Raw genomic sequence first — 13,594 nt, forward strand, 5'->3', positions numbered from 1 at the left:
CATTGACCATGCGCTCCGACGGGGTTACCACGAAGGGGCTGGCTGTCAGCTCCTCGTCAAGGGCGGAGCCTGGTAACCCCCCCGCACCCAATAAGAAATGCGGACCGATTCCATCTGGGGCGGAGCTAACGAGCCGAGGGCGTGTCACTCCCCGCCGGATATACGCGGCCACTTACCGGACGTGACGGGAGATGCGCCCCCAGCTTGAAGAAGAGCCAGTCACCACCTCCAAGCGCTGAGCGAGCTCCACGCATCGACCCGGTATTGCAGTACCTCCGAGAACGGTGCACCTTGAGCCATCGACTGCCCGCTTTCCTTGCCATCAATCCCCGTGTGAGTCAGTTTTTGTCCTGTTTATCTGTCGTCTGTCAGGGAATAAGATAAGTGTGTCTAAGTGCCTGTCTTTCTATGCTGTCCCTCTTGTCGTTGTAATCTGACCTTCCGCCCTAATATAACCTCCTCCGGAGGTCTTGAGAACTGAACCCTTGGTGTCGTGTCATTTGAATCCCAGCCGTTGTGTCCTTTTCCTTCATTGACCTAGCGTAGCGCGACTCGGCAACGTTCGAGTATAATCGGGTAACTTGTGCGGACACGGCGGCCATTCCGCTCGGCCCACCATAACATCAAAGTCGTGTCTGTAACAATTGGTGTCAGGAGTGGGATTCGAACCTGGGACTAAATTTATTAGGCCCAAATTTTGGAACACCAATTGTACCACTAGGGTAACAATTGGTGTTGGAAGGTAGAATTCGACTCGGAGCGCGTTTACGCGCTCGAAATTATAAAGGCGAAATTTGATTGTGTTTTACAAAATATAAAAACCCGAATTTTGAAAGTCGCGCTATGGCAGACCAAGTCGGCTGGGGTCCGGTAGTGGAGAGTGAGGCAGGGTCGGTCCAGGACCAAATTGAGGGACGTGAGGAGAGCGAAGCAGCGAGGGTAGCAGACGCACAAAATGGCGCCTCGCTGGTCACCGCGCCCGCGACCGTGGCAGCGCCCCTGGTGGATTCGAACCTTTTCCTCCTGCAAATGAGGGCCCTTATGGAACAAATGAGTGAGCGATTAGAGAACCAAATGGGGGTAATGAGGGACGAAGCGAGGGCTCAGAGTGAGCAATTGGGGGTAATGGGAAACCAAATGGGGGTAATGAGGGACGAAGCGAGGGGTACCGGTGAGAAGTTAGACAATAATTTTGAGGGGTTAGACAACGGGATAAAAGAGGTGAGAAATGGGTTAATGGGGGTAGAAAACAGAATGGCCGCTCAAGAGAATCAAATGGAAGGGATGCAAAAGGGGTTAGAGGGGGTAGAAAATAGAATGGCCGTTCAGGAGAATCAAATGGAAGGGATGAAAAATGGGTTAATAGGGTTAGAAAACAGTATGGAAGGCAAATTGAGGGACATGAGGGACCAAGCGGAAAGGGAAGTTAAACAAATGGAGCAGCAGATAGAGGGGGTCAGAATGGGGGTAGAAACTAAACTGGATGCTCACAGGGAGGAAATGGAGCAGATGAGGGTGGCATCTGGGCAGGAGATGCAAGTGATGGGAGAGGAGATCAGAAGAGGTGTGAGTGAGGAGGTCGGAGGAGTGCGCGAGGAGGTGAGGCACTGTAAGGAGCACATGGAGAAGGAGGTGAGAAAGGGGACTGTAAAGTTACAAGGGGGCATAGAGGACCTGACGCAGGAGGTGGAGCAGCTGACGGTGGGACAGACGGAGTTAGTGGAGCAGGTTCAGAAGAACACTGCGGTATTAGGAGGTTTAAAAGCGACACAAAACGACATAAAAAACGACTTAATAGCGACAAAGAGGGAATGTCAGATGGTACGTGGGGGACTGACAGCGAGGTTGGACGAGGTGGTAGAGGTAATGGAGACGAAGGACCGGCAGGTGAGGACGCACCTGGAAACGGTCAAGGTAGCCTTAGAGGACGAGCTTGAGGAGATGTACCGGGGAATAAAAGAGGTGAAGCAGAAATTAGAAGAAGTGGAAGAAGGGATGAGCGAAATTAAGAAGCGACGGAGAGGGGATAAGAAAGAGATAAAAGAGGAGATAAAAGAATTGGTCCGAAGTCTGTGTTTGGATCGTGATGATGTGCTCATTAACCGGATGAGGGATTCGCAGGTGATGGAGGAGAAGCGAAGAGGAAGAGGACCCGGTGTAAGTGGTGACCAATATGGTCGTGCGTATGATGCGCCAGGGGATTTAAGAAGCTTGGGGGTCGAGATGGACCCGGGTGTTCGTGAGAGGCCGTTGGTGAAGTGTGCGACAGGTCTGGTGTGCGAAAAAGGAGGTGTGCGAGAAAGTCCGACTCAGGGGTGTGTGAGGAAAAAGTGCGTGCCAAGGAGTGAGGGTACTGGCGAGAGTGAGTCGGTCGTAGCGCGTGTGCGAGGGAGCACATGGAAGCGCGGTGTGGTGAGTGTTACAGAGGGTGTGACGGGAGAGTGTGCGCGAGAAAGGTGTGTGACGGACAGGTGCATGGGGAAAGAGTGCGCTGTCAAAAGTAAGGAAGAATGCACACCTGTGGTGAGTGTTACAGAGGGTGTGACGGGAGAGTGTGCGCGAGAAAGGTGTGTGACGGACAGGTGCATGGGGAAAGAGTGCGCTGTCAAAAGTAAGGAAGAATGCACACCTGTGGTGAGTGTTACAGAGGGTGTAACGGGAGAGTGTGCGCGAGAAAGGTGTGTAACGGACAGGTGCATGGGGAAAGAGTGCGCTGTCAAGAGTAAGGGTGAGTGCGTTGTCAAGAGGGGTGGTGAGAGTAGTGAGAGTGACAAGGAGCGTGAGTGGGAATGCACGCTGGAATTGGTAGTGAGGCACGTGGTTGGGTGTGCGAATGAGAGCACACCTGTGATTGTCACAGAGGAGGTGACCGAGGAGGGGGCGCGAAGAGGTGTGTTGGTGAGGTGTGCGACCAACGAATGTGTGCCAAAGTGTTCGGTGGTCAGGTGTGTGACCAAGGCTGTGAGTGGAATGAGAGTACCGAGGTGTGTAAGGAAAGGTACGAGGAGCATGGAGACGGCTGGATGTGTGAGCAAGGAACGGGCTGCGGGGTGTAAGAATCCAGGTGAAGCATCGACGGTAACCAGGTTAGAGGTTAGGTCGACTTTTAGCCGAAGCGGGCCCTCGGTGCGTGCCGGGCCTCGCTTTGAACGGCCGCGTCCGTGCTCCACTAGGCGGAGCGGGCAGCTGGATAGAAAGGGTCGTCATGGCGACCACTTTTTGGTGAGACGTGCCGGCAGGTCGAGATCGGGCAATTGGATGGCTCCACGCCGAGGTGGTGCGTGGGATCTCGGCCCGGGTAAGCCCCCGTCCCTGCACCGAATGCGGGACGTGTCCAGCCACTGGCACAGAACAACCCGCATTCATGGCTTGGCTTTACGAAGCCTGGCTTTGGACAGGAATTGGCGCACCGAGAGGCATTAGTGAGTAGACTGGGTGATGAGGTTAGTGTTTTGGACCCAAAATTAGAGAAAAACAAAATTTGATGATTGGCAAGGGATTGGCAGTAGTGATTGGCAGATGATGGGTAGTGATTGGCAAATTTTTAATTTGTTGAAATTTGATGTGCAAAATTGGTAGTGAGCGATGGGCCCGGTGGGTAAGGGGGGGCATCCCTGCCACCCTTCCCATGGGGGGCAAAGGAGCACTAGATTATGGGGTGTATGGCAGTGAAAACTAGCCCGGGTGGGTTAGGTTATATTGATAGGGCCCTAGAAGATGACATTAGGTGACGTTAAGTTTAGATAGTGACTGATACCTGTAGTGGGGACGCAGGTAGATTAGTGTGGATGATAATGACGAGGGAGCGCAATAGTTTAAAGGGACGACTGGGAAGCGCAAGTTTCAGAAGGGAGTAGTTAGCTGAGATGATGCCGTGTGTGTGAGGATGGAACAGGTGTGATTGCACAGGTGTGCAACTGGACAGGTGTGGGGAGCAGTGTATGAGTAGTGAGTGTTGTGGATCAGCGCGAATGCGCTTGGGGAGAGAAGGGTGCAGGCGGCACCAAGAGTGAGAGCACAGGTGTGCAAGTACAGGTGTGTGGAGAGAGTTGGAGTAAGTGGTACGGAGTGGTGTGCATGGTGCGAAGGTGTGGATGGGGGAAGAGTGGACCCCTTTCACGAGTACCCGGGGCGGGTAGTGTAAGTGTTAGGTAGAGGGTACAGGTAAATTGTGGTTGGATATTGGCACTTGTGGTGCGGTTGCAGAATGGTATTGTGGATGGGTGCATTAGTGTTGTGGAAATGGCTGGGCGTGTAGCCTGTTAGTGTGTGTAGTTGGTTGGGCACTCCACCACTGTGAGGATGTCGGCCAGGTGAGGCCGCAGGTGGGCTCTGGGAGCCGGTAGAGTTGTGGATGGGGCCCGAGGATCCGGAGGACGGACCCGGGTAGCCCAGTGCCAGAGAGGGCACCGAGTGGGGAGAGCGCCAGAGGGCCTTCCCCAGGTAGTTAGGTTAGGGTGAGGAGCAGGTAAGCTCGGAGGCAACTGCAGTGGTGGGGGTGTGCAGGTGGGTAGACCGGCTGGGAAAGCTACACGTCGCAGCCCAGAAATTGTGCGAGGGCACCGGGAGAGGAATCGGGGGAGTGAGACCCCAAATTGAAAAGCACCACAGTTTGGCCAATGGGAATTGGTTTTTAGAACCCATAGTGTAAGAGGGCCAATGGTTTGGCCGGAGAAAGACCCCGGGTAGTGTAAAGTTGTTAAAGTCATTTAGGAGATAGTTAGGATTGATGAACCTGTCGCACCATACGCAGCCACTTAACTGTGGTGATGATGAGGACTCCACACCTGTGTTTCTTTGTTCTGTGTGCAGGAAATGAGAATTGCTGTGTGGATTGGTGAGACGCATCACGACGTGGATGAGACATTGGGGTGATTCCATCTCTCCCTCCCTAGGAGGGACTGATGATGAATTGGTAATGGCAAATTTTGATGTTGAGTTGGAGATGGCAAATTGTGATGAGAGTTGAAAATGGCAAATTTGATTGGTTAGGAGGGAGAGAAGACGAATTTGGTATATGGGAGGAACGGGGAAGACAGTAGGGATGTTTGTTGATTTGTAAAATAGATGTTTATGGGTAGTGTTGTGTTTTGTGGATACAGTAAGGGGTAAGGGAGGGGCCATGTAGGTTACCTGGTGGGGGGGGGGGGGCGTACGGTATGAACGTACCTGTCTCACCTGGTTCCCATGTGCCCCCAGTGTGCATCACCTTGTATTGCGTGCACTTTTGCGCCCTTACCACCTTACTCACTTGTCTATTTCTTTTGTCTCCCACCTCCGAGGATCTGGCTTTGGGGCAGAGAGAGAGAGAGGAGAGAGAGGTGCTGGCTTCGCAGTTGTGGGCCTGCACTTTCGCTGCTTGCTGCCTGGATCGATACACCATATGGACCGCAATGTTGTGGCCACCCACCATGGACCGCAGTTCTTTTGCGGCCAAGCACCACCCGTGGATGGACCTATGGGTCAACGTGGCACCTATGCCATACAGGTGAACCACTTTTAGTTGACACCACTGAAGGCCACAATACAGAAATGGACGCGGTTGGCGCCTTTCTTTGTTTTTTTTTGAAAGAGGCAAGAACACCAAGTGCACCACACGAAGGCAAGACCAGCGGCAGAACATCGGCCGGCTGCGACACCACCGGTGATTTATAAACACTTTATTGGTGCACCGGATGGTGCTGACTGTGTGATGGGGTGGTGCTTTTGGTGCTGGGAAGGGGTGCTCTGCACATTATTAAAGGCCGTAGGCCACAGAGCACTCGTGGGTTGGTGTATCGATGCTGGCATGCGTGCTCTCTCTCTATGCATAACATCTGCATGTGTTCCTCCAAAAACAGGTCCTGGATCGTAGTGTAAATATCAGCGTAGTCTTGTAAATAATGCTCCCTACCGGCTGTATGTTTAGTTTGCGAATTCTTTCCGGATTCGGTTATCCTGTGGGTGTGTTTCTGTGAGGAGAAGGGTGCAACGTCGCAGGGGGACATATTTACTCGTTGTGAATATCTGTAAAACTGTCGTACTCAGGGTAGAGTTAATAGTAGAGGGAACTACATCTGAGTGCCACACTAAAATAGGTAAAAATTTATCGGGTCGGGCCGCCCCGAGGGTAGAGAAGGGTGCAATGTTGCGGATATGGGACTTGGCCTCAATATCCGCTTGTAAATACTCCCCTATTTCCCCAATACTCCCCAACTATCCCCAATCCCCCATTCCCTAGTCCCATTGCCTGTAAATAACACTCTGTAGAACCGACCTTCCCCTTTTTCCCCCATTAAATGTCGTGCCCAGGTCCACCGCATCTCACGTAGACAACTTTCGGACATCTTGCTAGTTATTCTTAGTCTATGTCAGTTAAGGACTCGTTTCCATTAATTCTGACTCTTCGTTGCACCAGAATGTGATTATATGGCACCAGTAGTGAGTTTAGGACCTTCCCATACCTCCTCCCATCTTCTTCCCCAAACAACAACTACAACAACAACTACAACAACAACTACAACAACAACTACAACAACGGCGCGGCGCGGGGGGAGTGTGCGTCCTCACACCGGCTCGGTTAGCCGCCATTGACCATGCGCTCCGACGGGGTTACCACGAAGGGGCTGGCTGTCAGCTCCTCGTCAAGGGCGGAGCCTGGTAACCCCCCCGCACCCAATAAGAAGGGCGGACCGATTCCATCTGGGGCGGAGCTAACGAGCCGAGGGCGTGTCACTCCCCGCCGGATATACGCGGCCACTTACCGGACGTGACGGGAGATGCGCCCCCAGCTTGAAGAAGAGCCAGTCACCACCTCCAAGCGCTGAGCGAGCTCCACGCATCGACCCGGTATTGCAGTACCTCCGAGAACGGTGCACCTTGAGCCATCGACTGCCCGCTTTCCTTGCCATCAATCCCCGTGTGAGTCAGTTTTTGTCCTGTTTATCTGTCGTCTGTCAGGGAATAAGATAAGTGTGTCTAAGTGCCTGTCTTTCTATGCTGTCCCTCTTGTCGTTGTAATCTGACCTTCCGCCCTAATATAACCTCCTCCGGAGGTCTTGAGAACTGAACCCTTGGTGTCGTGTCATTTGAATCCCAGCCGTTGTGTCCTTTTCCTTCATTGACCTAGCGTAGCGCGACTCGGCAACGTTCGAGTATAATCGGGTAACTTGTGCGGACACGGCGGCCATTCCGCTCGGCCCACCATAACATCAAAGTCGTGTCTGTAACAATATCATACAATATTCATTATAATAGAGCAAACGTATATGGTTATGTAGTTATGTCGTTATGTATGTTTGTTTATATGGGAGGCAAACGTCTTCTTCTTCTTCAAATAAAATTAACACCCTCTTCATTAACCCTATTAATTACGTTTAGACTGCTGAGACCCCTCAGACCTTTGATGACCATTTAATTACCCCAAGACCCTTAATACCACCAAGACTCATGAAGACCCAAAATACTCTTAAAGACCCTGAAGACCCCGAAGACCCAAAACACCCCAAAGACCCAAAAAACTCTTGAAGGCCCAGACTTTCAAAAAGACCCTCAAAACTCAAATGGCCCCGCAGACATAAAATACCCAAAATACCCCGAAGACCCAAAACACCCCAAAGACCCAAAACACCCCGAAGACCCAAAAGACCCGGAAGATCCATAATACCCCGAACACCCAAAAGACCCCGAAGACCCAAAACACCATGAAGACCAAAAACACCCTGAAGACTACAAAGACTTAAAGACCCAAAAGATCCCAAAGACCCAAAACACCCCGAAGACCCAAAACACCCCGAAGACCCAAAAGACCCGGAAGATCCATAATACCCCGAACACCCAAAAGACCCCGAAGACCCAAAACACCATGAAGACCAAAAACACCCTGAAGACTACAAAGACTTAAAGACCCAAAAGACCCCGAAGACCCAAAACACCCCAAAGACCCAAAACACCCCAAAGACCCAAAACACCACGAAGACCAAAAATATCCGGAAGACCCGGAAGACCCAAAATACCCCGAAGACCCCGAAGACCTAAAACACTCAGAAGACCACAAAGACCCTTAAAGACCCAAAACACCCTGAAGACCCAAAATACCCAAAATACCCGGAAGACCCAAAACACCCTGAAGACTCAAAACACCCTGAAGACTACAAAGACCCTTAAAGACCCTGAAGATCCAAAACACCCCGAAGACCCAAAACACCCTGAAGATCCAAAACACCCTGAAGACCCAAAACACCCTGAAGACTCAAAACACCCTGAAGACTACAAAGAATCTTAAAGACCCTGAAGATCCAAAATACCCTGAATACCCCAAATAACCCAAAGAGCCCGAAGATCCAAAACACCCCAAAGACCCAAAATACCCTTGAAGGCCCTGAGGCTCAAAAATACCCTGAAGACTATAATATCCCCGAAGACCCAAAATACCCCGAAGACTCAAAAGACCCAGATGAACCAAAACACCCTGAAGACTACAAAGACCCTGAAGATCCAAAAGACCCCGAAGACCCAAAAGACCCCAAAGACCCAAAACACCCTGAAGACTCAAACCACCCTGAAGACTACAAAGACCCTAAGGACCCTGAAGACCCAAAATACCCTGAATACCCCCAAAGACCCCAAAGAGCCCGAAGACCCAAAACACCCCAAACACCCAAAATACCCTTGAAGGCCTTGAGGCTCAAAAATATCCTGAAGACCCAAATGTTCCCGAAGACACAAAATACCCCAAAGACTCAAAAGACCCAGATGAACCAAAAGACCCTTAAGACCCAAAATTCCATGAAGACACCGAAGAACCAAAATACCCCAAAGACTCTTAAAGACCCAGAGGAAACAAAAGACTCTTAAGACCCAAAAGCCCCTGAAGACACCGAAGACTCAAAAGACCACGAAGACCCAAAATACCCCAAACACCCAAAATACCCCAAAGACCCAAAATACCATTAAAGGCCCAGAGGATCCAAAATACTCTGAAGACCTAAATGGCCATGAAGACCCAAAAGACCCAAAAGACACCGAAATGGTCAAAGATGCCTATCCCTCTGAAACGACATGTGGTGAGGCGCGCGGAGCGCAGTGAGGCACGCGGAGCGCGCCGAGTCACACTCATTTTGGAAATTTTCATAGACCGGTACTTCGTCATCTGGGGCAGGTGGCAGTGGCATTCACAAGTGTCACTTTTATTCGTTACTAGCAAAGGTACCCGGCGCTGCCCGGGTTCCAAATATGTAGAAAGTAAATGACTTGACTTATAGCAAGTTGTTATGTAGTTCATGTTGTATGTAATGTACATAACATAAGAACTTGCTATAAGTTGTCATTTAAGTTAGAAAAAGAGTGAGTGAGTTGGTGATTTAGGTCCAAGTTCAATCCTGTTGGGGACTATATCCCAGAACGGGCCACATTTGGATGGCTTCACAAATTTTTGCCGCTGCTGGGATTGGAATGCGGATCGTCTGCGTGGCAAGCAAGCACATGATCCACTGGGCCACCAGCGCTGCCTAGGTAAAATATTAACAGACATGTGCTTTAGTCAGCAAGAGCTCTGGGGTAGGCAACATTTCTTGTTCTGCCGTTTGGTGCTCTGATGAAAAGATGTGTGCTTGCCCCAACACGTGAGCATGCAACGTCGAGTTGACCATGAGAGAAACATGGACTTGTCAGTTCAACTCCAGCAACCTTGAGAGACTGTCCCTGAGACTTGTTGATGGTCATAGCAAATGATAGTCTCATTGGAAACTGAAGGCGCTTGAATTGAAATGGCATATCTGTTGGGATGATGGGAATCCGTGGAATAAAAACATCCTCTCCCTTGGCACAACCAGTCATAATGGTGGCTTCGATCACATGGGGCATAAGAGTTTTGACAGCCAGTCTTGTACCGTTACAGAGTTTTGGTGCATCCAAATTTCGTAGCAACATAATGGGGGCTCCCACTTTCAGTTGCAGATTGTGAGGTGGAACGCCAGTGAGCTGAGGAGAGTTTAGAAACTCTGTTGGATAGTTGACAGCATCGTCAAGATCAACTACAGTGTCAACTGACTTGTACCATGTGGATTAGTCTGGTAGCTGTTGAATGATGGTGGCATTAATATCCTGCACAATGTCATTTTTGGGAGCAAGGATGGCACGTTCACAAAGCCACTCATGGTTTTTATAATTCTGTGAGAGGCTAGGATAAACCTTTAATAGCATTTCTTCAGATGTGTTGATGATTGTTCCACAATTTGGGGGGTATTGTGACATCTCCAGTCTCAGTGTCTACTGGTAGCTGACCATTGCCCAGTTGAAGCAAAACCTTTGGAAACTGGCCTGCTGAGACATCTCTATTAAGTGCAACTCTCATGTTGGTAGAAAGATGGAGTTTTTCCACTCATCTCCAAATATAGGATTCTTTGAGGCATGCTCTCAACTCATCAGCAGGTGTACCCTTTGGAATGACTGGTAGAGTTTGCCTGAAATCTCCAGAGAGCAAGAGTGTGACTCCACCCATGATTTTAGCGTTACCTCTGAGATCCTGTAAGGTGCAATCGAGAGCCTCAAATCCAAGTCTGTGAGACATTGTGCACTCATCCCATACTATCAGCTTGGCCTGCTTTAGAACCTGTGCCTGTCCAGATCCTTTGCCAATATTGCACACAGGACTCTCATTGTGGGCCAGGTTGAGTGGCAGCTTAAAGGCAGAATGAGCAGTCCTGCCACATGTGAGCAAAGTTGCAGCAATTCCAGATGAGGCCACTGCCATAGCAATCTGCTGTAGTGAACAAACTTGTGCCAAAATTAAGTTGATCAAAAACGTTTTGCCTGTTCCACCAGGGGCATCAAGGAAAACAATTCCACTCGAATCAAATGTCAACAATTGTTTGATCCTTGTCTAAGCTTATTTTTGATCTGGAACCAAGAGTGGTTCATTTTGGTGGACATACTGTTGCAGCTGTTGAATGTCATAGGTGGTTGCTTGAAGCATCTCTCGACTGAGAGTTGCAGGTTCAGTTCGTACAGGAGCAGGCAGTCCACACTGTTGAAGATCCTTGCCAGCCATGGACTGTACAGTATTTTCAATGAGTACCAGTGCTTGGTTGTACATGGCAGAGGTTAGCTGCAGGTTTGGGTTTTTTGACTCTTGTTGTGCTTGATACAGTATGTCTTCTGTCATGCTGTCCTGGTGATTATGCCAAAGTTGCTCAGGATTGGATGGTGAACAGGCACAGATAATGATAGCAAAGAGGCTCCTCAACTTGCTTGGAGAATGCGAGACTGCAGCCTCTTCCAAGGTACTGTTCCAGTGTGCATCATCTTCCAAGAGACCTCTTCTCAGGCAAGCTTCACGGTATGTTGCACAGACATATCCAGCAACTGTCTTGAGATCCTGGAATGAGGTTCGACCATGAATGTTGTGCAGGAGGAGTCTGAGATAAAAGCACTCAGAGTTGCTGGGATGAACAGTGTAGACACGACCTAACACTTGACTGGATCTGATGTGAGGGTGTCCAGGGATTGTTGCACCTTGCTTTCTTGGCTGAAGTGCCTTTTTCCCTTCTTGCCAGGTGTAATATCTGGGCACTTCACAATAGAGAAGACTTCTAGCAAAGGAATCCTGTTTGCACAAATCAAAGAATGCAGTTAGTTTGGTGCTAGGTGGCTGCTGGGCTCGCTGCAGCGCGGTTTCTTCTGTGAAGTAAACTCTTTCCCCATTTTCCAAATGGATCTCAAGATGCATAACACTGGGATGGCGTTCATGAATGGGAAAGTTGAGAATACGCCACACAGCCTCATTACTGCTGATGTAACGACCCATCTGATATGCTGATACCTCATCATTTTTGGTTTCCTCTCTCTGCAGACCAAAGACTGCCTGATCAGTACCTTTGTTGACGTACTTCAAGACATACTTGATAGACTTGACTGAGTAACATGCTTCAACATTGATGTGTGATTTGAAGATGCATGAAAGGAGAGGGTTGAAGGGCACCACCCACTGGTTGTCAATGACAATTTCTTGTTGTTTCACTCTGAGAGTAGTGGTGAAGCCCCCATCACCTGGCTTTCTTCTTCTGTACAAAGGATATCGATCCTGATCTGTCTGAGTTTCTGTAAGAAGAGGTCTGGCGTATTGTTTTGTGCATTTTCCGGCTTTCATGCAAGGAGAATGAGTGTTGATGTGACCACAGGGACCATGGAGCATGTGCTTCACCACTACTTCGTGCAATACTTTGTCCTCGGTAGGATTTGGAATCTCTGCACTGATGATATCATCGACCTGAGCTGGACGAATCTTATCCTTAAGCCAGACCAAAATGTGGATGTGTGGCAATCCACGCTTTTGCCATTCAATGGAGTACATGTAACATCTGCAATCTCCAAAAACAGCACCTTTTGTGATGAGATTCATAAGTGAAATAACCTTCTGGCGAAACACTCTGGCAAGAAGATCATGCCTGTCTTGGGCTGTCTGACCAAGCATAAGTTCTGCTGTGATCTCGGGCCATGTAGGATTGCAGGTAAAAGTGATAAACAGATCAGGTCTACCATAGTAGCGAACATAAGTCATGGCATCCTGTGTGTACTCATGCATGTAGCGAGGACCCCCTGTGAAGGAAGAGGGCAGGAAACCAACTGTCCAACATTGGCAGCATGATCATCATTTGCAACACCATCTCTAAGGTGAACATAGCGTTCCCCTCTTAATCTCTTCTGGTTGTGTCTGATGTAGCACAATCGCTCAGACTCAATCTTGGCATACATGTCAACAATGAATTGGTGGAAAGCTGACCATATCGCAAAATATGACTGTCCATTTGTCTGACCATAATTCGGTAGGAATAGAAGTCATTGGCAGACACTTTTTTCCATCACGTCTTTGGTGTTCAAAGTGATATCCATCCTCACCTTTCCAGAATATGAGAGGATACTGCAAGGCATCATAGGCCTTATTAGTTTCAGAAAAACGAATCAGTTTGTCATCTTGCTGTTGGAGAATGATGTCTCGCCGATTGAATTATTGTCCAGATATGAGGACAGCCACATCCGAAACAGTAGGAGCATTAAAGCGCCGTGGATGCTGTCCTGTTTGAGTTCTGTCAACATGGATGATTACTTTCCAGTTTGGCTGTGTTAGATTATGCAAAGTAGTGCAAAAACTCTTAACATAATTATTATGAGCATGGAGCATTTGCTGAAGGACCAGCACAATTTCCTCTCTGACAGTTGTAATATTTCTGCAGCGCTGCTGTACCTGCTGCTGCTCATCACCCAGGAAATAAATTTGAAGAAACTTTGGGTCTTCATTAGGTAAGGGCAAAAGCGAACCAGCCAAATGGTAAACCTGTCCCTGAACCTTAAAAGTTGGCATCCATCCTTGTTGCTGCACAATGCTTGTAGTACCAAATGAGGTCATTTGAAAGCAGGAGTTGTACTTTCGTATGTTTGCCAAGAAATGGTGGGGGTCTCTGTTCCTGCCAGCTAAAATAAAAGTGACTTTAGTGGTTCAGGTGGTTCTGTGAGGGGTGGGAGAAGCACTTTGCCTCCAGCACAACACATTCCAGGTGATTCAGCCTTCCACTTCTTTGCTCTACAGTGTTTACAGATGACATACATTCCACCTATG

General features: G+C 49.2%; 1 protein-coding gene across 1 annotated transcript; it reads right to left on the reverse strand.

Moving 5' to 3' along the window:
• Window positions 1–9,516: 9,516 nt before the first annotated feature.
• On the reverse strand, window positions 9,517–12,909 carry LOC144892165 (uncharacterized). The gene is given in 6 exon segments (XM_078777420.1): window positions 9,517–9,980; window positions 10,495–10,682; window positions 10,914–11,061; window positions 11,266–12,600; window positions 12,603–12,789; window positions 12,877–12,909. Coding segments are annotated over 6 exon segments (2,355 nt in total).
• Between the last annotated feature and the right edge of the window lie 685 nt (window positions 12,910–13,594).

This window comes from Myxine glutinosa, chromosome 5 (assembly GCF_964187855.1).
Source record: "Myxine glutinosa chromosome 5, kmMyxGlut1.1, whole genome shotgun sequence".
NCBI lineage: Eukaryota > Metazoa > Chordata > Myxini > Myxiniformes > Myxinidae > Myxine > Myxine glutinosa.